The following is a 26,392-nucleotide window of genomic DNA, read 5'->3' as shown; positions in this document are numbered from 1 at the left end:
CCTATGGACCTGTTCTTTTCAAACGATTATGGATAAGACTGAAAAATCAAATATGAATGATAGTTACTGTCCTAATCCTGCTCATGAAGAACACGAAATTTGACTTGCCAAGGTCATGACACAGACAATGGAGGTGTACACTCTCCTCAAGTTGGTAATACCAAAGTTGGGATATAGTTTCTATGCAGAGGTCTATAAGCAATCAAATCCTTTCCACATACCCTTTATTTGCTACATGTATACATATATTCCCCAAAAGGGAAAATGCCCTTTCTTAAGGAATTTTGGTGAGAATTTCTGAGAACCAGGACTCTTCCCTTCAACCAAAGAACATAGTTAGAAACAAGAACTCATCTGTAGAAGGGACAAGAACACCCCTTATTTTCTTCTCTGGAACTATAGTCTATATCGATTAACTTTTGAAGCCTTCTCTCCAAATAGAAAAACCTTACAAGAATGAAAGTCTAACACTCAGATTTCACTGTCACTGAAGAGAAATATTATAACACTTAAACCCATCTGCAATTCTTCTAAACATTTAGTAATTTTCTATAGGAAAATGTATTCATTGTAATGACTTTCCAAGAAAATGTTAAAACCGTACCAGGGAAATCCCAAACCACGTAATGACAATGTTCTCCAAAGTCTAATCTCAGTATAAACAAGTTACAAACCACATTTTTCTCTCTCTCTCTGTTAATACCACACTTTCTTCTCACGGACATCCATCTTACCCTGCTTAAATGCAACCCAGGATGAGTTAGCACTTACAAGCAATCCTAGAAGTTAAAAGTGATGTGCGACATCATCTAATCTAGGTTCTCAAGAATTTTTTTTTGCACTCTGGTGACTTCAACTGGGTTGGAAAGGAAGAATGTAGATACCTACTTGATATGTTCCTATGCAGGCTGGATAATCATGGCCGAGAAAGAGAGCTATGCTGAGGAAGCTTTAAGGAACAGTAAGATGGAAATGCTCTGAACAACAAATTAGGGTTTCCATTCCACAAGCAGAAAGCAGTCGATGTAAATGTCAAACATTCATTAAATGAACAAACTTTTAAGAAAAAAAAGTGGACATAGAAAATGAGAGAAAAAGGCAAAAAGAGACAAAGCAGAAAGAAAAATGACATATCCACCGATATTTCAGTTTATAAAAAGCTACAAAACTATCTGGGGCAGTTAGGCACCTGGATGTATCATACCAGGAGCAGTTTCAAATTTTCAGGGATAATTTGACCCCTCAACCCCAATGAAATCAAGTCCTGAAACAAAAAAGAAAGAAAAGAAAAAACCACCAATGAAACTTTGCTTGTGAAGGAGAATGCTGGCCCCCAATACATAATTCCCACTGTACCTGTGGATATTTTAAGAGTAGGTTTGGATTTATTTTTAAATTAAAAGGGGAATTTTAAATTTGCTATCATGAAAACACAAAAAGAAAAAATATTCCTACCATGAAAATTAACAGTGGAAATTCATGAAGCTATATCCAACATTTCACACTAATAAGATGACAGCAGCACCACATTCAGCTACAAATCTGAAACCAGATTTCTGATTCTAGCCTTACAAATCTGCCCCCCCCCCCCCAGTTTTCTATTCAGTAGAAATGAACACACACTTCACCCTTTCCTGTTTTTCTAACCAGATCCTTGTTGAAGACAGCTAAGGCTAAGGACTGGGACCCCATGACTGACTTTCTATTCCAAACTAAAAACAAATCTCATAACTTCCACCATCTTTTCTGGTGGCAAATATAAGAAGATAAAAAGAATAAACTACAGCTCAAAAACAGTAACTTATTTGTTATCAAGACTGCTATCACTGCCTCTACAAAGCCATCAAGAGATAAGTGAAGAGCAGTTCTAATGCCTCCAATGTATAGTAAGTTAGAATAGAATAGGACATTTCATAGCCAAATGAGAGGGAAATTCAACAAGATACCTAGCTCCCACCCATGGGAAATATTAAAAATGAGTTTATAGTGCTAGCTTCAGCAGCATACATACAAAAATTGGAATGATTTAGAGAAGATTAGCATAGCCCCATGCAAGGATGACACACAAATTCATGAAGCGCTCCATAATTTTAAAAAAATTGTTTGATAAACTATCCTAATGCTACCAATAACAAAAACACAAAAGAAAAATAGAAAAAAATTTAAATAAAAATGCTTCAGATAGCACTTTAGTGAACAAAAAGAAGGCAACATTCAGAACCTATAACATCTTGTGGAAAGTAGATGGGAAGTTATTTGTGCCAAAGACCCTTCCAAAGATCCAAAGATAAAAACCACTGATCTTTGAAAGTGGACAAGGCAAATTTAAATGGATAAGGAGTCAAAGAGCCTATTTCAGGCCCTATTACTCATCCCCTTTTATAAAGAAGGATGGGAAAAAAAGCCTCAAGCTCTCATGTCCTAGCTCAGCCAGAAAGAGGAAGGTGATCTTGTAAGAAGAAAGCACTCTAAGACCCTACTCTTACTAAAAGCAGCATAAATATCTTCTACCCCTAAACACGTGCTGGTATATCCCTCAGCCTAACATACCCTAAAATATTTATATCCTACCCAGATGCAGGCACCAAAATCAGCTAACAAAAAAGCAATCATATTCAAATCCCATAATATTCCACACCACACCAACAGGCTATTCAACAGAATATCAGAAAGGCTAGAGAAGAGGGCCAGGTGTGGTGATCACACCTGTAATCCTAGCATTCTGGGAGGCCAAAGTGGGATGATCGCTTGAGGTCAGGAGTTCAAGACCAGCCTGAGCAAGAGCGAGACCCCCATCTCTACTAAAAATAGAAACAAAAAATTATCCCGGCTTGGTGGCAAGTGCCTGTAGTCCCAGCTACTCGGGAGGCTGAGGCAGGAGGATCACTTGAGCCCAGGAGTTTGAGGTTGCTATGAGCTAGGCTCATGCCATGGCACTCACTCTAGCCCAGGCAACAAAGCGAGACTCTGTCTCAAAAAAACAAATGGGCCGGGCGCGGTGGCTCACGCCTGTAATCCTAGCTCTGGGAGGCCGAGGCGGGTGGATCGCTTGAGGTCAGGAGTTCGAGACCAGCCTGAGCAAGAGTGAGACCCCGTCTCTACCAAAAATAGAAAGAAATTATCTGGCCAACTAAAAATATATATACAAAAAAATTAGCCGGGCATGGTGGCTCATGCCTGTAGTCCCAGCTACTCGGGAGGCTGAGGCAGTAGGGTCGCTTAAGCCCAGGAGTCTGAGGTTGCTGTGAGCTAGGCTGACGCCACGGCACTCACTCTAGCCAGGGCAACAAAGTGACACTCTGTCTCAAAAAAAAAAAAAACAAAAAAAAAAAACAAATGGAAAAAAAAAAAACAAAAAACCAGAAAGGCTAGAGAAAAGATTAACTTCTTGCTCAGATACTGAGATTTCCCATAAATGAAAGGAAAAAAAACAGATATTCCTATCTTGGTACCAGAACACAGTGTGGACTTTGGGCCCTGCTCATCTTTTACAAGTAGTGGCTTGATTAATCAACTGATTAATTCCGGATATCTTTTCAACAAAGGCAAAGCTACTCTAATATAAATACTAGGAAATACATGTGGAGTTAATAGCAGTGACATGGTATAATTGAAAGAGCATAAACTTAAAGTCAGGTAATTCAAACACTAGCAAATTCTTAACTTCTCTTTTCAGTCTTAGTTTTGTCATCTGGAAAGCGATAATAAATAATGCCCATTTCATAAAACAGTCATGTGAATGAAGTAAAATAGCATGTTTAATGTGCTCATAGTAAACAGTATACCCAGTAATTCAATTGCCATCCCTTTCTCATCCTATCTCTGCACCCAAACACTATTACTCCACTTTTTTATGTAACTATAACCTCAAAAAAATTATTTCCTTAGATTCCCAGAAACAAGAAATGAATAATAAACGGTCACTCACTTGTCCCATCATCTGGTTCAAAGTGGCCAGTGTTGTTCCACGTATTGCCGCTACTATTGCCATAGTTATCATCAGTATTGGCTGGCTCGGCATAATCAGCTGGGTTAAACGTTCTGAAAAAAACAAAGCTTAAAAGAGTCTCATCTCTAATCAGCTTCTGTGAATATTAACTCGAACAAGGCGATCAAAATTTTAATTGTCTCCTTCCTAGTACAGATCAATCATGGCCCCATCCTATAATCCTATATGCTGTTTACTTTTTCTCATTTATTAGCTACCCAAAATTTCATGGCATAATCTCCACTTGTATGTAGGGCATTTTGAAAAATAGAAGGAACATGCATTCAAATGAAGGTATAACATAGAGGTAATGATCCAAGTGTTAAATGTTTATCCCTAAGAAATGAATCCTAAGTCCACATTTTTTTTAAAAAAAACACCAGAGGAAAGCATAAGCACAGTCTCTCACTCGTACTCCCACAAATTCTGCAGTTCAGTTCCCCACATTTGGGGAAATTCCAGGAGTCAGCACATCCAGAGTGGAATGGATAGGCCTTGCCCTGGGAAAACCACCTTCATAATCATGGTATCTTCCCTGCCAGGTAAGTATGCACACATCTTTCTGATTAAATACTCTAGAAATCTTTCTGATCACATTTTGGTTAAGGCTGCCTGTCATGATTCTCAAGGGAAAAAAAATTAAAGACACTAGATCAATGAAACTTACCCCATTCCTTGAGCAGAAAACCTTCCTCCCCGCCTACCAGATCCACCTAAAGAAAAGAAAAAGGGAGGAAGAGAGAAGTATTTTAGAAACTGATATAAAACCACCTTGCTAGCAGAGGCAGCTCTCAAATAGTTAAGTGGTTGATATTATTGTATGTTTTTTTCCTCTCAGTCCCTTGTGGCACATCAGTTAATACAGTAAGACAATCATTACTGTTGACAGATTGTTCTCTTGCTGCTCAAACTGCTGGGTCCTCATTTGCAAATACAATAACACCAGCAACAAAGACTAGACAAAATGACATATGCCTTCCTTCCCACTCTCCACTTTAGCAATCTCTAGCACATACACAATACCTCAACAATTAAGGTAAGGAGACTCCATGTTAATTTGTTTTTAAATAACGACTTCTAATGATCTAAAGAGTAACCTGCTCCCAATATCCATCCCCCCACAAATTGATCACCTCTGCCTCGGCCACGGCCCCTTCTGCCCCTCTCTGTGCCTCTTCCAGAAGGCCCTCCACTCTTGGTGCCATCCAATCCATTTTCCTGACCCCGAACTGAAATAAAAATAAAAATTAAAAAAAAAACAAAAAACACAGATGGCCCAAGCAGGGTTAATAGGGTATATACAAATATATAGTAAATGGTATGTAATGTGGTGTTGGGGATACAAAACACAAGAGAAAATGAGCTGGAAGGACAGGACATGAAGGTTACTCAGGGAATGGCGTTGAGCCGTAACAGCAAGTTGTAAATCAAGTAACTTCACAAACAATTAGAGTAATTTTAAGCCAGACTGGTGGCTATCACTAGAAAAGGCTACAGAAAAGAGATGCCAAGGTCTCAGAACACATGATGGTAAGAAAAGCAAAAGGGTGATATAATGGTTCCTGGGTCCTGCCTAGCAGGGCCCTGACACATCCCTGGAGTCTAGACATTACTGACCCACAGCTGGTTTTGATAAAGCCCCATGCATACACTCTCGTCCACGGCTGGCACCTCTCCCCCGTCTTGGTGGCCCACCACGTCGCCGACTATAGTCTCTGTCCCGGTCTCGATTTTCTTTGCCTTCCTCGTTGGATTCCGTCTGGCCACCATCCTTCTGTCCTGAGACTCCCTTCTTCTTCCCAACCATCTCCCAGGAATGCTAAAAGAGAGTAGAGCATTTATGTCTAATCAATATGGACTGCTATCAGTACACCAAAGATGAAAGCTGGGACAAATGGCTGATTTAGTCATTCTCTCCTCAGCATCCATGTCTAATTTACTTCTTTGTTTAGAGTGTACAGACTAAACCTCAAAACAAATTTTATACCTATCACTGCCAAAAGTAAAGTCCTTTTTGTAAGGGAGGTACTTATAGATAATGGATTGTAGGGATCTATTCCAAAAGGATCACAAAGATCTCCATCCAGCTCAGTCACTCCATGTATTAGCCAAAGGATCTAGTTATTGGTCCCTATTTTTCAAGTGTTGTCTCTTGGGCTGAAAAACGTAATTCCCTTTGGATTCAACGACCCTCAACTTTTCATAGTCTTATTCATATCAAATAAACAAAAGAAGAAAAAATTTCTGAAAGTTACCTATGAATTCAAAATGAATGAACAGCATTCAGCTCTTGGGTACCTTCTCTAATGAAGGAACCCATAAATTGAGGAGGAAAACAACTAAACCACACACACACACACACACACACACACACACACACACACACACACGAGCAATTTCACTTAAAAGAAGACCACACACACACACAAGCACACAAACACACAGCAGTTTCACTTAAAAGAAGACCAAACAGCAGTCACAGCCCTGGCCCTGAGACATACTGATTATAAGAAGCCTTCCATCCAGGTTTTACCTGTTGTGTTCTCCCTATACTTCCTAAACCAATATAATCCAACATAACTTCCCCCAAAGCAGAACGTATCTATGATACGTTCCAAATTGCAAGACAGAAAATTTATGGTAAGGAAAATAAGCTAAATACCCTTGCAAAACCACTCTTCAGGAAAACGAGCTTTACAAATTTAAAGTTTTAAAAACGTGCATACCTTAGGTTTATACATATTTTTGCAAAAAATCTATAGAAAAAAGTTCAGGACGAACATCAAGACTATCAGATCTTTACTATCTGTACCATCTAACTCAAACAACCATGGCCCTGATGCTCAGTAACAGCTGTCTAATATCTAATCAATTTCAAGCATATAGACTGGGTATTAGAAAATACAAAATTATTAATTTTCTCAGGATTTATAATAGTATTATGGTCACATAAAAGAGTGTTCTCCTTTAAACAAAGTATGTTGAAGAATTTAGAGTACAAAGTATTATGATGTCTACAACTTACTTCCAGATAATTCCAAGTGTCCTCGATTGTATGAATGGATAAACAAAAGGTGGTACATACATACAATGGAATATTATTCAGCATTAAAAACGAATGAAATTCTGACCCATGCCATAATAAAGATGAATTGAAAATATTATGCTAAGTGAAATATGTCAAACACAAAAAATACTGTATGATTCCACTTACATGAGTTACCTAAAACAGGCAAATTCATAGAAATAGAGGTTACTAGGAGCTGGTGGGAAGGAGGAATGAGGAGTTATTGCTTAATGGGTACAGAATTCCTGCTTGGGATGAAAGAACAAGTTCTGGAAATAGATAGTAGTGATGGTTGCACTCACTGTGAATGTATTTGATACCACTGAATAATACATTTGGTTATAATGGTTTAAAAATGGTTAAAATCGTAAATCTTATGTATATTTCACCACAATGAAAAGTTTTTAAGTTCAAAAACAGGAAATTTAAAATTATAATAAAGTCAGCTGGGCATGGTGGCTCGTGCCTGTATTCCTAGCACTCTGGGAGGCCAAAGCAAGAGGACTGCTTGAGGACAGGAGTTCAGGATAAGCCTGAGTAAGAGTGAGACTCCATCTCTACAAAAAATTAAAAAATTAGCTGGGCGTGGTAGCATTCACCTGTAGTCCCAGCTACTAGGGAGGCTGAGTCAGGAGGACTGCTTGAGCCCAGGAGTTTGAGGCTGGAGTGAGCTATGATGACACTACTGCACTCTAGCCTGGGCAACAGAACAAGACTCTGTCTCAAAATAATAATAATAATAAAATCCTATCTATATATTCTAAATAGTCTGTAATAGTTTATCTGAAGCAATTTTTTAAAAAAAGATTAAGTATCCACCTAAGACTCAGAATTTCCTTGCTGCCTACTTTTCCAACCCCAGCTTATTCCACATGACAGAGGGTCATTTTATGCTCACAGTAGCTTCAATTCTTAAGTTACAATAACCCTATAGCTAAATCTGCACCAGCAACATCCTAGACACTAGGCTCAAAACAGTTAGCTTTTAGAATGTATGTTAGTTTATCTCAAAAACCTGGCAAGTTTAAAGAACCTGTCACCTTTCTCCCTCTCCTGTGTACCAGATGCTGGCACCAGATGGGTTTTATAAGGGAAAAAGAATTACTATGATCTTCCCAAAGGCACTCTCAGCTTTTTGATAATGATCTCACCCACCCAAATACATCCAATATCCCAGCAGCTGACTAAGCTATCCATTGGTTTCACTAGTAGCTGGTTTATTTATTGTATAAACCTACATTCTCCTGCTTGTTTTCCTTGTTGATACTGTGGAAAGTCAGACTTATAGCACTAGACAGAAGATGCTGGAAGGGGCCCGGCATGGTGGCTCATGCCTGTAATCCTAGCACTTTGGGAGGCCGAGGTGGGAGGATCACTTGAGGTTGAGGTCAGGAGTTCAAGACTAGCCTGAGCAACACAGCAAGACTCCATCTCTACAAAAAAATAGAAAAATTAGCTGGGTGTGGAGACACATGCCTATAGTCCCAGCTACTCGGGAGGCTGAGGCAGGAGGATCGCCTGAGTTTAGGAGTCTGAGGTTGCAATGAGCTGTGATGACACCATTGCCCTCATGCCCAGGCAACAGAGCGAGACCCTGTCTCTCCCCCCCAAAAAAAAAAGAATAAGAAGAAAATGCTGGAAGGTAACACAAAATGTGACTTACGTGAAAAAACATTCAGACTTTAGGGCCGGGCATGGTGGCTCGTGCCTCTCCTGTAATCCTAGCACTCTGGGAGGCCGAGGAGGGAGGATCGCTCAAGGTCAGGAGTTCGAGACCAGGCTGAACAAGAGTGTGACCCTGTCTCTACTAAAACTAGAAAGAAATTAGCTGGACAACTAAAAATATATAGGAAAAATTAGCCGGGTATGTTGGTGCATGCCTATAGTCCCAGCTACTCGGGAGGCTGAGGCAGGAGGATGGCTTGAGCTCAGGAGTTTGAGGTTGCTGTGAGCTAGGCTGGCCATGGCACTCTAGCCCGGGCAACAGAGTGAGACTCTGTCTCAAAAATAAATAAATAAATAAAGTATAAGTAGTCCCACTTCTTCCCCCCTAAAAATTCTTGAGACAATTATTTTAGCGTAAACCCAAAATGAACCAAAAGCACTATATCTTGATTGTCAAGGCAGCAAATTTTCAAATAAGGTAAAATTGAATACAGGCCTACAACTAGTCAAACACCTTGTCTAAATTTCAGGGCAAGAGGTCCTCTAAGATATACCTTCTATCATCTCCAGGGATGGTCAACAGGCTATAAAACTTGTTTCTCTGCTATCTCAACAGAAAAAAGTATCTTATTTTACCAAATACTACTTTTGAAGAAAAAAATTCCACAAATTTAAATTCACTGATTTAAAAAAGTTTTCCATTATTTCCCATTGTCTCAAGGAAACTGACAAACCTCTAGCATTTAGCTGAAGTGACACTATAACAGAAAGTTATCTCTAAGGATGAATTCTAATATCACAACCAAAATCAAGTATAAGATCAAGTAAATAAAAATTATTTCAAAACGATACACTGCTCATTTAAAAAAAAATAAAGTTCTCTAGTAAGCATGCAAGAACATGCCAAAGGTTCATAAGGCAGTGTCCCTGTCCTTTTTTTTTTTTCCCAGCTTATTATGGGGGAGTGTCCCTGTTCTTAAGAGGATTACAATTTGGTACAAAGACAAGCACAGAAACACAATTCTCATTAAGTGGGAAGGAGAAAAGGTGAAAGTAACTTGTTTAAATTCCAGGGCAAGAGGTCCTCCAAAATATCCCTTACCATCTCCACAGATGATCAACAGACTATAAAGCTTGTTTCTTTATCTCAACAGAAATAAGTTCATGAAATGAAATAGTACTGCACAATGTGAAGCTGATATTGATGGGAATGTCCTGATTCACAATTGAGTTTAGTTTGTGACTTTGTTCAATAACAATAAAAAAGGTGTGCAGAAATCTTCCATGATTAGTAACCAAGGCTATCACATAGCACCTCTAAGTCAGTCTAAGCCAAGCCTTAAAAACAGTCCCTACCCTGGAATGAATAATTTATTCCAGGCCAATTAGAAGAGACTGATTTCACTTGTTTTCAATTATAACCATTTTCCCCATGAAAAGGATGTAGTACACATAAATTTTAAGTGTTTGCAAGCTAAAGCAAACGTCTCCAAGAAAGCTCCCTATGCTACTTGAAGAATAAGGTACTTTGCTTTAAGGCGAGTTATTCCACTTGCTATTTTTAGAATATTACTAGCCTCCCTACCCAGGACCCACGTTCTAGAACGCTTTATTAGCACTTTACCGTATCTGGGTTTCCTTCCAGCAGAACGTTGATGGCTCTGTTGACATCTCCATTGCAGTCATGCAAAGCAATCACACATTCATCCTGGTTCTTGCCTGTAATATCAATCAACTGAAAAAGAAAAATTAGCAACCATCAAGAAAAAGCTTAAGCTCATATTTCTAACGAAAGGAAACTAGGTGAAGGACGAAGACACCAGCTGAGTTTGAAAGAACCAGGCTTAAAAAACAAAATATGTACAGTTTATCTAGCAGGTTTTCTGGTTTTTACCGGAAACCCTCCCTCCCAAAAAAGCAGAATATATAAAATTTCGGTATTCTATTTCCAAAAGCAAAATATTAATACCTATGGTTTAGGGATGGGGTCAAAAGTATTTAAAAAGCCATCAGTTAATCAAGTAGATAATCAAATCCTGACACACACAAGCTTCAGCATAACACGAATTTCCACATTTCCTAGATCCACAACTGCTCAAAGTTGCTATAAAATGGCATCAACAAAGTTATTCAATAAACAAGAGATTAAAATTGAAATAAAATCTCTTTGAACAAATTTCTATCAAAGGGGTACAGTAAATCAGACAATGAAAGCATTTATTTATTGGCCTATTTTATTTCAGGTCATAATTCTTTCAATACCTATGGAAGAAAATATCCTGGTGGGCATCTGTGTTATTCAATTATGCTTTAGTCTTGATATCTTTTAGCCATAGCTTACAATAAATTAGTGGCACACTCACTTGTTTCACCTTCTCCTCAAAGTCAGCATCATTATGGTCCGAAATCATCTGTGCAAGTCGAATTTGTTCTGCAGTGGCCTAAGCATTGAGATTAGATCAAGAAAGCATAATCAGGAGGCAACAGTTTAGAGAAATAACAGAGACCTAGGTAGTCAATCTCCACTCTCCCCATTGCCCCAGTTTCTTTTTCCTTGTCAAAAATGACCAGTAAAGCACCATTTAAGATGTTTCACTCAGTTAAAAAATAAAAAAGACAAAACAGTAAAGCTGTTATTATACTACTCTACAGTTCTAAAAATGCAGGAAACTCTCACCAATGTTCATAAAGGACTTTCATCTATGAAACATCTGTCCCTCAATTCACATTAATGTATTCACAAAGTCATGTGTAAACTGTTCCTATTTCTGCAATTACCAATGCCACTCACTTATTCCTGGGGCTGAAAATACCACACAAGGTTTGGTCTGACCATAAATAACACATCTTCTGAGTACCCAGTATATGTTAATAAGACAGCAGGAATTTTACTGCCCCAACTAAGTACTAAAATTCTACTAGAAATTCATTTGGAAATAGAGGTGAAAGAAAAATGCATAAGGGAAAAATTTTAGTCTTACATATTTAATTTATCGGGCCACAGTCAAATATAAATAATTCATTCACATTAGGTACCAACCAACACCAAACTGGTTATGGGAAACAGATCATATCTAAATCAAACTTAATACCCAAGAGGTTAATTTACTCCTTAGAACTTAAAACTGAGCAATGCTCTAAGGTGTCTCATTTAATTTTGAAGGAATACAATGAAGATGCCAACTCCTCATGGGAAAGAAAAAATCAGGTTAAGGCCTCAATGAGACCAGAGAGGAAGATAAAAGACAAGTCAGGGAAAAGAGGAACAAAGGATAAAACCTGGAAGGGGAAAGGTGTCAAGACAAAGGTTGGCTAGAGATGTCAAGGTGGAAAGTCTAGGAAATAAGAAATGTATTATAAAATGGCCCAGATGTAAGAAGGGAAATGCGATCTTAGAGATATAAAGCACAGGACCCATAATAATGCACTAAGCCTCATAATGCAATATTAAACAAGAAAAAGGTAAGTATTTTGCATTACAGCATGTCATGAACAGTTACCAGGCCCTAAGTAAAATAAATAAAAAGAGTCAAGAATTAGAAAACAGCAATAAAGAACCTAGGGCCAGGTGCGGTGGCTCATGCCTGTAATCCTAGCACTCTGGGAGGCTGAGGCTAGTGGATCGTTTGAGCTCAGGAGTTTGAGACCAGCCTGAGCAAGAGCGAGACCCCATCTCTACTAAAAATAGAAAGAAATTATATGGACAACTAAAAATATATGGAGGAAAAAAAAAATTAGCTGGGCATGGTGGCACATGCCTGAGGTCCCAGCTACTCAGGAGGCTGAGGCAGAAGGATCACTTGAGCCCAGGAGTTTGAGGTTGCTGTGAGCTAGGCTGACACCATGGCACTCTAGCCTGGGCAACGGAGTGAGACTGTCTCAAAAAAAAAAAAAAAAAAAAAAAAAGAACCTAAATCAATAATCCAAAGCACAGAATGACGCTATAATGAATGGAAACCAGTATCCACCAGCAACGCTACCCATGGATCCATACGTCTTGGGTTCTTTACCTGTGGCCGCTGCTTGTGCTGTGTCTGGTTTTGGTTTTGAGGTTGTTCCCAGTTTCCCCGGGCTCGGTTAGTGCCCACCGACGTCATCATTTACAGTATATACAAATAACAGTATTTACAAGGTAGAATACTGAAAGATTAAAAAAAATAATTTAGGTGTTAAATGTAGGCAAAATCTGTTTTTAACATCTCTTTCATCAGCACCTTCACCACCACTTTCACTTCTTCAAAGGAACAAACCAAAAAGATTCACCTATTCGCGCAACATAATCAGCTGGACAAATTCCTTAAGGAACTATCGCTGTTAATCCATTTTTGTATAACAAAAAAATATATAAACTAAAAAGACTGATGAACTTTTTAAAGAAGTTACAGCACAGTTTGGTTACTAGCCCCCTAAAAGCAGGCTTTAGGACATTTAGCTATCTTGATTGTAAGCAAGGCAATGTTAATAATCAAAAGTCTATGCAGGCGAAAGTATCTGAAGTATCTTTGACAGAAGGAAAGATAATCAGGAAAGCCTGGAAGCCTAAGTCTTCCAGGAAGAAGATTAGTCTATACGCCAAAGAAATATTTTAAAATATTGTATTCAACCTACCTAAGAAAACAGCATTACCTGCCTTACAACCATTTTATATATATTGAATGTGACCTTCATTGCTTTGGAAAGGACAAATTCAAGTCTAGCCTCTTTTCCCTAAAGTTTCATCTCTCTGCATACTATGGGATCTTTTTAAAAATTTAATATCATAGCCTTCAACAGGGGATGTACTGGCCCCAGTGACTTTGTCCAGAATCTCAGTTCCCTGGATAATTCCAACACAATGCTTTTACAGCTGCTTCTCTTGGTCTCCTAAGACCACATTTTCAGGAAACCAGAATTGCAATTACCTTCCACTACTCACCTTAATATACAGGGAATCCCAAATTTGTCTCAAAGCAAGCACAAAGTTTTATCATTTAAACTTGAGACATTAAAGTTGGCAAGATGACTTAGATGAGTTTTTAAAAAGAGACAGAACACACAGGGCCTTCCTAAAACCAGAACTTAGTTTTTGTTATAAGACTTCTAAGCAGCAAGGATTCTACTGAATTCAAGTTCCCTTCATTCATACTCAGTTTTAATAATGCAATCTCAGCTGCTATATTTAGTAAACAAAGAAAACATTTATCATATCACAGAGTGCTCAAAATAAGAGGTTACTTTGCATTATTGTTTTATTCCCTTCCAAAGAGGAAAAGTTTATACTTTCTGCTCAATATTTAATTTTTCTTGTCAATGAAACTTCATACAGGGTAGTTCTGGACAGAAGACATTGCTGGACTTAAGGGAAAGACAAGGCTTCTATAGAAATATGCAAGGATTAACTATTAGGGAAGTGAATTTCACCTGACTGTTTCTTGGATGTCAGAGAAAGCTGACTTCCCTGTGGATAAATTCTTCACCAAGCGTGTCAATAAGTTGCATAGGTCTTTGTTTTTTGATGTGGTCATTAAGAGTTGTACATTCTCTATCACCAAGAAAGATTTTTTAAGGCAGCTTCAGAAGTAATTTTTTAACCATTACCTCTTCCCCCCAACACACATGTGCATACATAGGCCTGTAAATATTTCAAGCTAGTACAGGATTATTTGCTACACAGTAGTCCATTTTCCCATACTGCCTTTATAGTCAAGTTTCAACATTTAATTTACAAAACAATGAGTGTTGTTTAACCAAATACCCCTGGATCCAAATCAACAAGAGGGGAAAAAAAGCAAATTAAGACAAGAAGAAAAATATTATGTTTTTAAATTGGCTCTAAACTGAAGTTTTTAATATGTAGTCATTCCAACCCACCCCTGTAACTTACAAATATTGACTGCTTTCTACTCCACATGTGATATCAATTTGTGAGGATGAGTTTATATTGCAGAAATAAACTGCAAGACTAGCTATATGTGACCACATATCCCATACTAGTCAGGTGTAAACATATTAAAATGTTATCTTGAAAGACACATAATTCACAAGCAAAAAAAAAAGCCTCCTGATCACTCTTGCTATTGACATTTCCCTCTAACAAATGCTTTGAAAAGTGTGACTATGAAAATTTTACCATCTAGATTGTAACACTGAGCAACAGGTCAAAAGTAAGTGATCTGGGATGGATCACTTGAGGGCACAGAATTAGTAGCTTTTTAGTAGCAGAGACACATACCCAGAGTTATCACAGTGGAGGTGGGAATCTTGTTACTTTTTCTTAGAAAATAAAAATATTTAAGAGAAGTGGGGTGAGAAATATTGGAGACCAAGGAAATAGTGCAGGAGTAAATACAGGTTTCAACGCAGGAGTGCCCTTGACTATTTTTTGAAAACCAGCTACTTAAAAAAATAGCCAGAGAAATTTTACTGAAAAAAATAAATAGCAAGTATTTATTGAGTATCTACTATGTGTCCAGTACTTCAGGAAATACAAAAGCAATATGACTTGGTTGCTGCCCTCAGGGAGCTTACAATCTAGTTTAAGAGACAATTCAGAAACTCTGAAGCTGGACTGGGTTGGCTAAGAATTAGCTACCTCTAACAGAGCAACTAATTTCCCTAGATTCTTTGTTGAAATGGCCCTTGCAATCCCTTCCCCACCACCTTGAATCTAATAAGAGTACTGCTCAGGTAGGACACACTTAGTAAGGAGAGGATTTAAAAATCAAAAACAAAACAGTACATTTTTAGGCCTTTCATCACTAGTTTATGTGCCAGCAACACTTCCCATTCACAAAGGAAACAATCACTGGGATAGTCTAATCTTCAAGGACAATGGTGTAGAATCTCAAAGCAGTTTTATCAACTGATACAGTCAAAATGTTTTAATTCTTTAGTAATGCTGGTTATCACTGACCCCCCAACACCTCCCAGCAAGTCACATCAGATATCCCCAGAGCAGAGCAGGATATGGGGGGGTGGAGGGTGGACCGGGAGAAGAGACAAAAAAAGGATTTCTCCATTTAATAGTCAGGGAGAGTCTAAGGCAAAAACGTTAACAATAACAACAAAAACGCCCGTTACTGTGGTGTTTTTCTTTCCACAACATCCTACACCAGACGTGGCTACATTTCAAGAATGGTGGAAAAGGAGCAGTCTCCTGTTTGTGACATCAGTTTGCAAAGCGATTTCAGGCGTCCACAAGGTGAAGGGTCTTCAGAAATTTGGAATTCCTGTCCCATTATGAGAAGAGTGAACAAATACCCCAGTGCTCTAGTGACGTCCCTTAAGCGTAATACACCCTATGGGGGCCTCCATGTCCAGCTTCCAAAATAACATCATAATTGTTTCGGGTACCCAAAACTACAGTATAAACAACAGGAAGCTAAAGACAGCAGCAAAAATATATTCTAAGAGCTGGGTTGGTGAGAAAAAAGGGAGGGTAATAAGAGGAGCTGACAAAGAGGCTGGAAACGGAGAGGGGACGCAAGCCCACGCGTGGAGGATGGGAGGCTCACCCCCCTCAGCGCCACATCGGGAACCCACGGGGCCCATCGCCTCACTACCTCCCACCCGAAACAAATTAATCCTCCGCACTCCAAACTGAGGGCCACATGGGGGAGTTTGGGGCAGCTCCACCCTATCGCCCTCCCTCCCCCCACCACCCCCAAACCAAGCCGGATCCGGATCAGAGGAGGCCCGCAGGGGGTTGGAAAGGGAGGAGGCCCTCTGCTTCTCCACAAGCACTGGCCAGCGTAGAGAGAGGGCCCTACCTCAAGCAGAGCCCAGGCCTTGCTCGCTCGCGCTCTTTCTCGCTCTCCCCCCGTGAGGCTCTAGCCGCATGCCCCCCCCCACGGCTGCCCCAAGCCCCGCCCCGGCCACGCTCCCAAATCGAGGCCCCGGCTCTGGCGCGGCCCACTAGGCCGCGAACCCAACCATAAACAAAACCTCTGGCGACCGACTGGGGGGGGGGGGGGGCCAAGGCTCGCATGCCTAGGAGGGGGGGGTGTACAGTGGGGGAACACACGGTGCGGGGGGGGGCCTACCGAGGGACGGGGATATGGCGGGGGCAGAGGAGAAAAGAGGGAGGGTAAAAGGGGGATCGCGGATTTAAAGGGGCCGCGGACAATACCCGGCCCCGCCGCGCTGCCGCTGCCGCCGCCGCTGCCGCCAACGCCGCTGCGCTCCCAACTTTACCTCAGTCTCCTCCACACTGACACCCCGGGCCGCGCCGCCCCTGTCACGTGATATAAGATTCCCTCCTCCCCACCCCCCTCCCTCCTTTTCCCTCTCGCGCTCGCTCTCGCGCCTTCCCCCTCCCACTTGCCTTCCTGCGTCCCCCGGTACGTGACGTGAAAAGGGACGCGCACGCAAGCGTGCGCGTGCCGCCTCGCCACGAGACACTACTTTCCGGTTCCGCGAATCCGCCCCGCCTACTGCACGGCGGCTCCGCCTCCACTACGTGACGCACTGATGGCCTCCTCTTCCTCTTACTGGCGTAGTTCTGCGTCTCCGCGCGTTCAGCTCCCGGGTGCCGTAACCTGCCTAAGTCACGTGTCGGGGGGAAGCGGGAAGGCGTCGTTCTCCTTTTTAGCACCCCCCCCATCCGCCATGTTTTCAGGCCGTGTTTGTCTTGGTCTTCCCCCATAAGGAAATGGCCGGGGAGCTCCGGGAAACCCAGGCGCCGTCGCTTCGGCGGAGCCCGGGCTGACGAGGCAGGGCAGCGGGGTAAATCCGAGCAGTTCTGCGCGAGGTAGGGAGGCCATGGCGTCCGGCAGTAACTGGCTGTCCGGGGTGAATGTCGTGCTGGTGATGGCCTACGGCAGCCTGGTGAGGAGATCCCCCACCCCATTCCTGCTGTCGCATCTGACCCAATAGAGACCCTCCTCTTGAGTTGTTCCATGACTTCATTCTCCACCCACTCACCTGGCTTTTTCTGAATTTGACTCCTATCTCAGAAGTAGTTGGGAGTTTAATTCACCGACCCGGACCCACCCTCCCCTGGCCGAGAACCCTCCTTTTAAGTCCTAGGGCACAGACCCCACGCCTCCCCGCTAGTGGTTTCCCTCATCCACACGCGTCTTTGACCGCCTTGCTTTGCCCCAAGTTTTACCCTGAAGCATCCCTGAGAGCCTGAAACTGAGGATTTGGAATGAAGGCATGCTTTTTTTTTTTTTTTTAACTTTTCATTAAAGGTTCTTTATGTCTTTTTGGACAGGTGTTTGTACTACTCTTTATTTTTGTGAAGAGGCAAATCATGCGCTTTGCAATGAAATCTAGAAGGGGACCTCATGTCCCTGTGGGACACAATGCCCCCAAGGTAGGTCCTTAGGGTACAAGATAAACCTATTTCTCCAAATCTTTTTAGGGACAAGAATGAGACTTCCTCTGCCTTTAGAGATGACTTTCATTCCTATGTTTCTTGGCCCAATTACCCTCTAACTTAGTTGAGTAATAACTGTCAGCCCTGCGACTTGGTTTACCTGCCCACTGCTGTGGCACTGCATGTAGCTTAACCAGGAACCTCAGTTTTTGGATCTGCAGAATGAAGAGCTTGGGTTGAAGTTCCCAACTGTCCTAAGGTGTTTCCCAGTTCATCTTAAATTACTTAGGTTTATTTTGTTTGTTTTGATTTTATTTTAGAATGGGGTTGGGGTACGTTTAACCCCAGAGCAATGAAAAGGGTTGCCTTTGCAGAACTTTAGGCTTAAAAGTCTTTAAATTATCTAATTACATCATTTGTTATATACAAGCCCATGAAAAGGAAGCAATTTACCAGAGAACGTAGAAAGTGAATAAGGGTGATTTCTTTTGTCTTTACTCTCCTTAGTGATTGCCTTCGGTTCCTTGGCTTTTTTTTTTTTTTTTTTGAAGAGACAGGGTCTCTGTCACACAGGATTGAGTGCAGTGGCATGATCATAACTAACTGCAGCCCTGATCTACTGGGCTCAAGCAATGCTCCAGCCTCAGCCTCCAAGTAGCTGGGATTACAGATGTGAGCCACTGCACCTTGCCCTTTCCTTAGCTTTAAGTATCTATAGATGAAATTTTATCTCTATCTCAAACCCCTTTTCTACGTTCTATACTTATATATCCAATTGCCTACTTGACATTTCCATTTAATAGACATCTCAGACATAACATGTCTAAATCGGAACTCTTGATACCCAACTGCCACCCTCATCCTGCTGCTTCAGTCCTTCACTTTTTAGTAAAAGGCACCTACTGCCCTTACCAGCCTCTTTGTTTATGGCACTCCCCACCAGCACCACTGGTTGAATTTCTCACCTTTCTACTCTGACCTGGAATGGTCTCCACTTGGATAGCTCATTCATTCTTTAGATCTTAGCTTAAATGTTACTTTCTCAAAAAAGGAATGCTTATTGCTTATTTTAAAGTAGGTCTCCATCTCTATTTTTTCATGGTACCCTGGTTTTTTTCTTCATAGCATTTACCATAATTTTTCTTTTATACATACCTATTTGTTTAAAACATGCCTTTGTCTTCCACTAGTCTTTAAGCTTGAAGAATGCAGGCTCCCATGCCAGTTTTGTTCACCACTGTAAAGCCACGGCCCCCATATAGTAGGTACTCAGTAATTTCTTGTTGAATGAAAAACAAGTTAATGCCAGGGCCTACACATAACATGTACTCAATAATTTGTTGTCGAGTGAAATACAGGTTAGTGAGAGAGCTAGGGCTAGTGAACTGTCAACTCCTAGAACGGTGTTCTTTCATTAACTAGTGTTATTAACCTTCCTCTCCTTGTTCTTTGCTGATATTACATGGAAAGGCTTAAGGAAGATACGGCCTGAAACTTCAGCAGTGCTCCTTCCACTTACCCCACCTGCTTCGTTTCATCTACCTGTCATGAGAGGGACATAGGGTTGTTTCTACCACATCATGAATCAATCAAAACTTCGGCTATTTAGGCACCTTCTGGCCCATATGAGATCAAGATTCCTTTTGCTTTAAAAAAATTAGTCTAAATTTCATCCATTGCTACTGGGTTAGTAAATTAGTAAGACCACTTTGGAAAATAATTGGGCATTATCTAGTAAGATTGTATCTGTGGTCTGACAGTTCCCCTCCTACCATAGAGAAATTAATTTTTGCTTATGTGTACCAGGAGACATGTACAAGAGTATTCATACCAGCATTGTTAATGTTTAAAAGAGTAATTTCAGCTGGGTGGGGTGGCTCACACCTTTAATCCTAATACTTTGGGAGGTTGAGGCAGGAGGATTGCTTGAGGCCGGAATTCAAGACCAGCATGAGCAACATAACAAGACCCCATCTCTACAAAAAATAAATGTAAAAAATCCCAAATTTGATCCAAATGTCTACTTTTAAATGGATATATACAGGAATACTATAAAGAATGAAAGTAAAATGGAGATAAGTAATAAATGAGAGAACACAAATAAACTTCAAAGTATTTTTGAATGAAAAAAGTAAATTGCTAACATGAATGAATCTCAAAAATATGTTGAGTGAAAAAAGCCAGAAAGCCATTCACAAAAGAGTATGTACCATATGATTCCATTCCATTTATATGAAATTCTAGAAAAGGCAGAAATATAGAAGAGAGCACATCATGTTGCCTGGGGCTGGGATGGGGAAATTGACTGCAAAAGAGTATGAGGGCACATTTGGGGTGATGGGAATGTTCTTTATTTTGATTAAGATGGTGGTTGGAGGGATATATTTGTCAAAATTCATCAATCTATATACTTAAATGCGAATACATTTTTAAAAACAGGTTGCAGAGGAATTCATAAAGTATTTTTCCATTTGTATAAAGTTCAAAGTGAGATAAAGCTAAACATCTTGTTTAGGGTAACGTGATAAAATAGTGAAGAAAAGTAAGAGGACTGTTGACAAGGTTTGGAATGGAGGGCATTCAATGAGGGATGGGCACACAGGACTTCAAAAGCATTGGTAATGTTCCATTTCATTAATTGGATATTCAGGTGTTCGTCTTAATGACTTTTTAATTATTTAAGATGTACATATATAGCATCCATATTCTGTGTATGATGTATTTCACAATGGAAGTTTCTAAGAAGTTATAACAAAAAATTTATTTCCTGGGGCTCTGGCAATCCTTTTTAGGTAAGAGAGATGGATATAAAACTGATAATAGTGGTTGCTTCTGGATAAATGAGAGGTGCTACATTTTTAAATTTTATACCATGGATGTGAATTACCTATTTTAAAAGTTAAATATGCTTTAATTTTCTTTAGCCTCTAGAAGTCCTGTGGTCCACCATGTGGAATAGTCTCCAAACTATTACAGACTAAATACAGGCCTACTTATAGATTTTTATTTATTTATTTATTTATTTTGAGACAGAGTTTCGCTCTGTTTCCCAGGCCAGAGTGAGTGCCGTGGCATCAGCCTAGCTCACAGCAACCTCACACTCCTGGGCTTAAGCGATCCTCCTGCCTCAGCCTCCAGAGTAGCTGGGACTACAGGCATGCACCACCATGCCCGGCTAATTTTTTCTATATATATTTTTTTTTAGTTGGCCAGATAATTTCTTCCTGTTTTTAGTAGAGACAGGGTCTTGCTCTTGCTCAGGCTGGCTACTTACAGATTTTTAGAGTAGATTATGACTTCAGTTGCTGTCCATTTTTTCTCAACTCACGAAGTTCTTTATGACACCTAACCAAGATTCTTCTAAGTGCAATTTAAAGTCTGGCAATTTTATTAGCTGCAAGAGCATTTTCTCTGCCTCTCTTGTCTTAGTTGTTCACTTACTCTGCCCCCTTTTCCAGAGTGTTGGGAAGCAGAGTGCAGGGTAAGTAATTATGTATTCTTTTCTCTATGTGAACAGGACTTGAAAGAGGAGATTGATATTCGACTATCCAGGGTTCAGGATATCAAGTATGAACCCCAGCTCCTTGCAAATGATGATGCTAGACTGCTACAGCTGGAAGCCCAGGGAAATCAAAGTATGTAGCAAGCTCTTGGAGGATGCTTCAGTGAGGAGTTCCACAAGTTCAGAATTCCTTTTGCAGCTGCTGCCAAAGCCTCAGTTATTCCTGTTATTGGATATATGCCAGATGCAGGGAGGCAGTTTATTAGCTTGCTAGAGTTTGGGGATTATTTGAGGGTTATGCCTGAGACCAGTCTTTTTCTCAACAGATTGCTACAACTATCTGTACAGGATGAAAGCTCTGGATGCCATTCGTGCCTCTGGTAAGGGCTGCCTGACAGGGTCAGTTTTAGGATCCTGAAAGCTCACCTAGGGAACCTACTTTACATGTTAGGATTTGTCCTTTCTGCATGTCCTTGGCTAGTAGGAAGTTCCTAGAGTTTTGAGAGTGCTAGATTGCTGTTTGCCAAAGGTATGATGTAAGCAGGTTATTTCTTCTCCAAAGAAATAATGGGTGTTTTTATTTTTTAAGGTTCTTGTTTTGAAGCCTTTAGTTTGATGAATTGGATGGTGGTAATTTGCTTGTTTTTCCACAAAGGACAGGTGACATCTGCTTTTTCACTAAGCACAAGATAGATGGTTCTTGAATTTTTTCCATCCTATGACCACTTATATATGCTCTGTCTCTACCAAGACCTAGTTTATATCTTAAAGCCAGGATTGGTAAGTAGGATGGTAAAACGTATGATGACATTATCATGTGTCATTACTCAGCTTAAAGTTGCGTTGCCACCACCAAATGACCAGTCAGGCACAGCTCTATAGCTTTCATCTTAATTCTGTCAGAAATTCCTTCCACCTCAACTCACTCATTTCATTAGATCCATTTCTAAATTTCGGAAAGTAACTAGAAAGACTAAATTATGGGAGAAGGGTTTTATTTGTGCTATTATCTCCTCAGAGATCCCATTTCATGCTGAAGGCCGGCATCCTCGTTCCTTAATGGGCAAGAATTTCCGCTCCTACCTACTAGATCTTCGAAACACTAGTACTCCTTTTAAGGGTGTGCGTAAGGCCCTCATTGATACCCTGCTGGATGGTTATGAAACTGCCCGCTATGGGACAGGGGTAAGCTGGATGGTCAGTTTTTCCTTTAAGGAGCTAAAGGGATGCCCCACACTGAGAGATCCTCACTCTTCCTTTCTCTTTCCTAAGGTCTTTGGCCAGAATGAATACCTGCGCTATCAGGAGGCCCTGAGTGAGCTGGCCACTGTGTGAGTTTGGAGGGGAACCTGTCAAAGGGGGCTGGTTAGAGAATATGGTAGTGCTGGACTGTTCCCACAGTGAGAAGAGCTTCAGAAAGTAATGTGAGCAAAATCCATGATACCATAAGAGTTGTCGTGTTCTAAATAAACTATTAGAACTGCCTCTTGCTCACCTTAGAAAGCAGTGCTACTATACAAGTTAATAAGAGAAGCTTCTACTTTCATGTGCATCTTCTCTCCTTTTCTTTTCTTCTCCCCTTCCTTCCCCTCTTTTCTTTCTTTTTTCTTTTCTTGACAGAGTCTCACTCTGTTGCCCAGGCTAGAGTGCCATGGCGTCAGCCTAGCTCACAGCAACCTCAAACTCCTGAGCTCAAGCGATCCTACTGCTTCAGCCTCCTGGGTAGCTGGGACTACAGGCATGCGCCACCATGCCTGGCTAACTTTATATATATATATTTTTAGTCGTCTGTATAATTTCTTTCTATTTTTAGTAGAGACAGGGTCTTGCTCTTGCCCAGGCTGGTCTTGAACTCCTGGCCTCAAGCCATCTTCCTGCTTCCGCCTCCCAGAGTGCTGGGATTACAGGCATGAGCCACCACCATCCCTTTTTTGGTCCAGCCCAATAAAATGTCAAAATCAGTGTAGCCTAACAATGGGAATAAAGTTTTGCAGCACACAGGGATTCCCTCTGTTCTGGGGTCTCAGTGTCCTTTTGTGTCTTGATCTGATAAAAGAATTAAACGTCACACATTTTTATTACTACTTAAAGCCTTAAGTAACCCTGTCTGAAACAGAGGGCATCACTATAAGTCAGCTGTTGAGCATTTGTGTTATAGGAGAGGAATCATGACTTTAGTTTGGGAATGTTATAAATATGTACTAAACATAGCTTCACTATGTTGTTTATATAAATGGTAAAATGAAAGTTCTTGGTGAAGAAGGAAAGCCAATCTAGAGTAAAAAATTAGTTGCCAGCTATAAAAAGAATACATCTGTTTTCTGCTATGTTGAATATGACTCTCAAGAGGTAAGAATCTTCTATCTGCCTTCTGTCCCTAGAAATTAGCTACCTTGTTCTTAAAGACAAAAAGTCCTAGTAAAAACTGCTTAGAACAGTAATGAAAAGTGACATGTATGGAGGCTGGAAAAAGACATTTGGTCTGGACGTTGGCAGGAAGCCTGTTCAAAATTCAGTCTGTTTGAAAGCCAAATACTGAATGATTCCACTTATATGAGCTACCTAAGTAGTCAAACTCAGAGACGGAAGGTAGAATGGTGGATGCCTGGGCCTGGAGAGAGGGGGATATGGGGAGTTGTTGTTTAATGTACATAGAGTTTCAGTTTTGCAAGATGAAAAGTAGAGGTTGGTTGCACAACAATGTGAACATACTTAACACTACTGAACTGTAGTGTAAAAAATGGTTAAGATGATAAATTTTATGTTATATATATTTTAAAGTTCTGTCTCTGATTTCTAATTTCTAGAAATGTCCAAATCTTTCTAGTATAGTGAAAAGAAATATGACAACTTTAAGTTTGGATCCTAGGTCTGTCACTTACTAGCTTTGTAACCTCATGCAAGTTAATTATTGGAGCCTCAGTTTCCTAACCTGCAAAACTGGGTGATAACTTTTATAGGGGGCATTGGGATGGTGGTAAATTAGATATTGGTAGAGCGCCAGGTGGAATGTCCTAACATGTGGTAAGTACCCAACAGTTGCTTCTGTTCTTATTTTTTGGTATTTGGTTTTCAAGGGACTGTCTTTAGGTTAGCTGCATATATACATTGAGTGAATCAGTAAAGTTAAGAGTTTTCTTTTTTTTTTTTTTTTTTTTTGAGACAGAGTCTTGCTCTGTTGCCCAGGCTAGAGTGCTAGAGTGCCATGGCGTCAGCCTAGCTCATAGCAACCTCAAACTCCTGGGCTCAAGCAATCCTCCTGCCTCAGCCTCCTGAGTAGCTGGGACTACAGGCATGCGCCACCATGCCCAGCTAATCTTTTCTATGTATATTTTTATTTTATTTTATTTTTTATTTATTTATTTTTTTTTGAGACAGAGTCTCGCTGTGTTGCCATCTAGAGTGAGTGCCGTGGCGTCAGCCTAGCTCACAGCAACCTCAAACTCCTGGGCTTAAGCAGTCCTACTGCCTCAGCCTCCCCAGTAGCTGGGACTACAGGCATGCACCACCATGCCCGGCTAATTTCTTCTATATATATTTTTTTAGTTGGCCAGATAATTTCTCTCTATTTTTAGTAGAGACGGGGTCTCGCTCTTGCTCAGGCTGGTCTCAAACTCCTGACCTTGAGCGATCCTCCCGCCTCGGCCTCCCAGAGTGCTAGGATTACAGGCGTGAGCCACCACACCTGGCCTAAAAGTTTTCTTTAAGCAATAGTGAACCAGAGGTAAGGACTTGGTGGGAAATTGGTTTCTCTGTTATTTCTAAGCTACCAGATGGGATGTTAATAACTAGTTTACAAGAAAAGACAGAGACCATTTGTGGGTACCATTGTATTTATGGGATGGGATAAGCCCTGAATTCTATTCTTTCATTGGTCCTCATTCTGTCTATGACCTCCCTTCTCTGTATTCTTCAGGGTCAAAGCACGAATTGGGAGCTCTCAGCGACAACACCAGTCAGCAGCCAAAGACCTAACTCAGTCCCCTGAAGTCTCCCCAACAACCATCCAGGTGACATACCTCCCCTCCAGTCAGAAGAGTAAACGTGCCAAGCATTTCCTCGAATTGAAGAGCTTTAAGGACAACTATAACACATTGGAGAGTACTCTGTGATGACGCTGAAGGACTCCCACTATAGATTGAGCCAGACAGTTGCAGACAGATTGAGCAGACCAGGCTGCTTGCTGGGCAGCCCTCAGGACATCTGGCTTAGCAGGCCCAGACTATATCAGCTGAAGCTCCCATTGTGTCCAGAGTTCTTAGAGCTTGTGCCTAGAGAGTCATTCCCAACCCTTTCTTACAGGCATTTTTAGAACACTGGCTAAGATTTTATTTTCCGCCAATAGCACTTTTTTTTGGATTTGAATTCAGATGTTATTCTCAATGTTTCTGTCAAAGCCTCCTTAAACATCTTCACTTGGTTTCAGCCATGGTTGGTGTGCCCGGTTCCAGGGTTTTAATCCCATAGGTGAGAGTTGGAGTGGGGTGTTTTCTGTATCTACCCCTTGGTTCATGGTTAAATGGAAACTATTTGGGTACAGGACATCTCAGAGTTGATTGGTGGAAAAGGCAGAAACTGGTGGGGGGATGAGATGAGGAAGTGGGTGGTATGTGGAACAATTTACCCCGGTGCTCCACTTAAACCAAGATGTGTTGAAACATTAACACAGCTTTCCTAACATGCAAGGATCTGTCCTTCCGCTTTCATTCCATACTCTGTTGTGAATAAAAGGGAATGTTCTGGCACCTGGTATAATCTATGCCAGGCTTTGAGATAATGGGAAGAAATAGTTTCCCCAAACAACCCAATGCAGTGGTCTGACTTATAAATTATTTAATAAAATGAACTATTAAAAAATATATGATTGATTCT

At 40.7% G+C, this 26,392-nt stretch overlaps 2 protein-coding genes and 2 non-coding genes across 17 annotated transcripts in view; 2 read left to right on the top strand and 2 right to left on the bottom strand.

Moving 5' to 3' along the window:
• UBAP2L (ubiquitin associated protein 2 like) overlaps positions 1-17,020 on the bottom strand; it is a 43,210-nt gene extending 26,190 nt beyond the window's left edge. For 5 of the 14 annotated variants that reach the window (XM_045545180.1, XM_045545185.1, XM_045545181.1 and 2 more), the window contains exons 1-8: positions 16,893-16,934; positions 12,731-12,860; positions 11,084-11,161; positions 10,345-10,455; positions 5,639-5,807; positions 5,122-5,217; positions 4,656-4,701; positions 3,929-4,041 (exon numbers count right to left, since the gene is read on the bottom strand). In XM_045545180.1, coding sequence (XP_045401136.1) covers positions 3,929-4,041; positions 4,656-4,701; positions 5,122-5,217; positions 5,639-5,807; positions 10,345-10,455; positions 11,084-11,161; positions 12,731-12,820 — 703 coding nt within the window. In that variant the 5' untranslated portion in view covers positions 12,821-12,860; positions 16,893-16,934. Of the gene's footprint in view, positions 1-3,928; positions 4,042-4,655; positions 4,702-5,121; positions 5,218-5,605; positions 5,808-10,344; positions 10,456-11,083; positions 11,162-12,730; positions 12,861-16,827 lie in introns of all 14 variants that reach the window. The other 9 variants (XM_045545186.1, XM_045545182.1, XM_045545188.1 and 6 more) reach the window with 3 other exon arrangements.
• Positions 1,987-2,092, top strand: LOC123636186. The gene has a single exon (XR_006734391.1). It is a non-coding gene; the product is annotated as a U6 spliceosomal RNA (small nuclear RNA).
• Positions 4,375-4,538, bottom strand: LOC123636067. Its single transcript, XR_006734307.1, has one exon. It is a non-coding gene; the product is annotated as a U1 spliceosomal RNA (small nuclear RNA).
• A 51-nt stretch (positions 17,021-17,071) lies between the features above and the next one.
• On the top strand, positions 17,072-26,379 carry C3H1orf43 (chromosome 3 C1orf43 homolog). Its single transcript, XM_045545175.1, has 7 exons — positions 17,072-17,525; positions 17,914-18,015; positions 21,536-21,653; positions 21,847-21,900; positions 22,539-22,705; positions 22,793-22,851; positions 25,437-26,379. The coding sequence occupies exons 1-7, from the start codon at positions 17,460-17,462 to the stop codon at positions 25,630-25,632; spliced, it is 762 nt and encodes a 253-aa protein (XP_045401131.1). The 5' UTR covers positions 17,072-17,459; the 3' UTR covers positions 25,633-26,379.
• Positions 26,380-26,392: the final 13 nt, after the last annotated feature.

The sequence above is a fragment of the Lemur catta genome, chromosome 3 (assembly GCF_020740605.2).
Source record: "Lemur catta isolate mLemCat1 chromosome 3, mLemCat1.pri, whole genome shotgun sequence".
Taxonomy (NCBI): Eukaryota; Metazoa; Chordata; class Mammalia; order Primates; family Lemuridae; genus Lemur; species Lemur catta.
Note: the sequence above shows the minus strand (reverse complement) of the source record. Positions and strands in the feature narration are given on the sequence as shown.

Bases quoted from the DNA above. Each gene is read 5' to 3' on its own strand.
- C3H1orf43 (XM_045545175.1), top strand. From the start codon at position 17,460: ATGGCGTCCGGCAGTAACTGGCTGTCCGGGGTGAATGTCGTGCTGGTG. The intron at 18,016-21,535 runs GTAGGTCCTTAG...CTATGTGAACAG, and splicing joins TGGGACACAATGCCCCCAAG to GACTTGAAAGAGGAGATTGA. The intron at 22,852-25,436 runs GTGAGTTTGGAG...TGTATTCTTCAG, and splicing joins CTGAGTGAGCTGGCCACTGT to GGTCAAAGCACGAATTGGGA.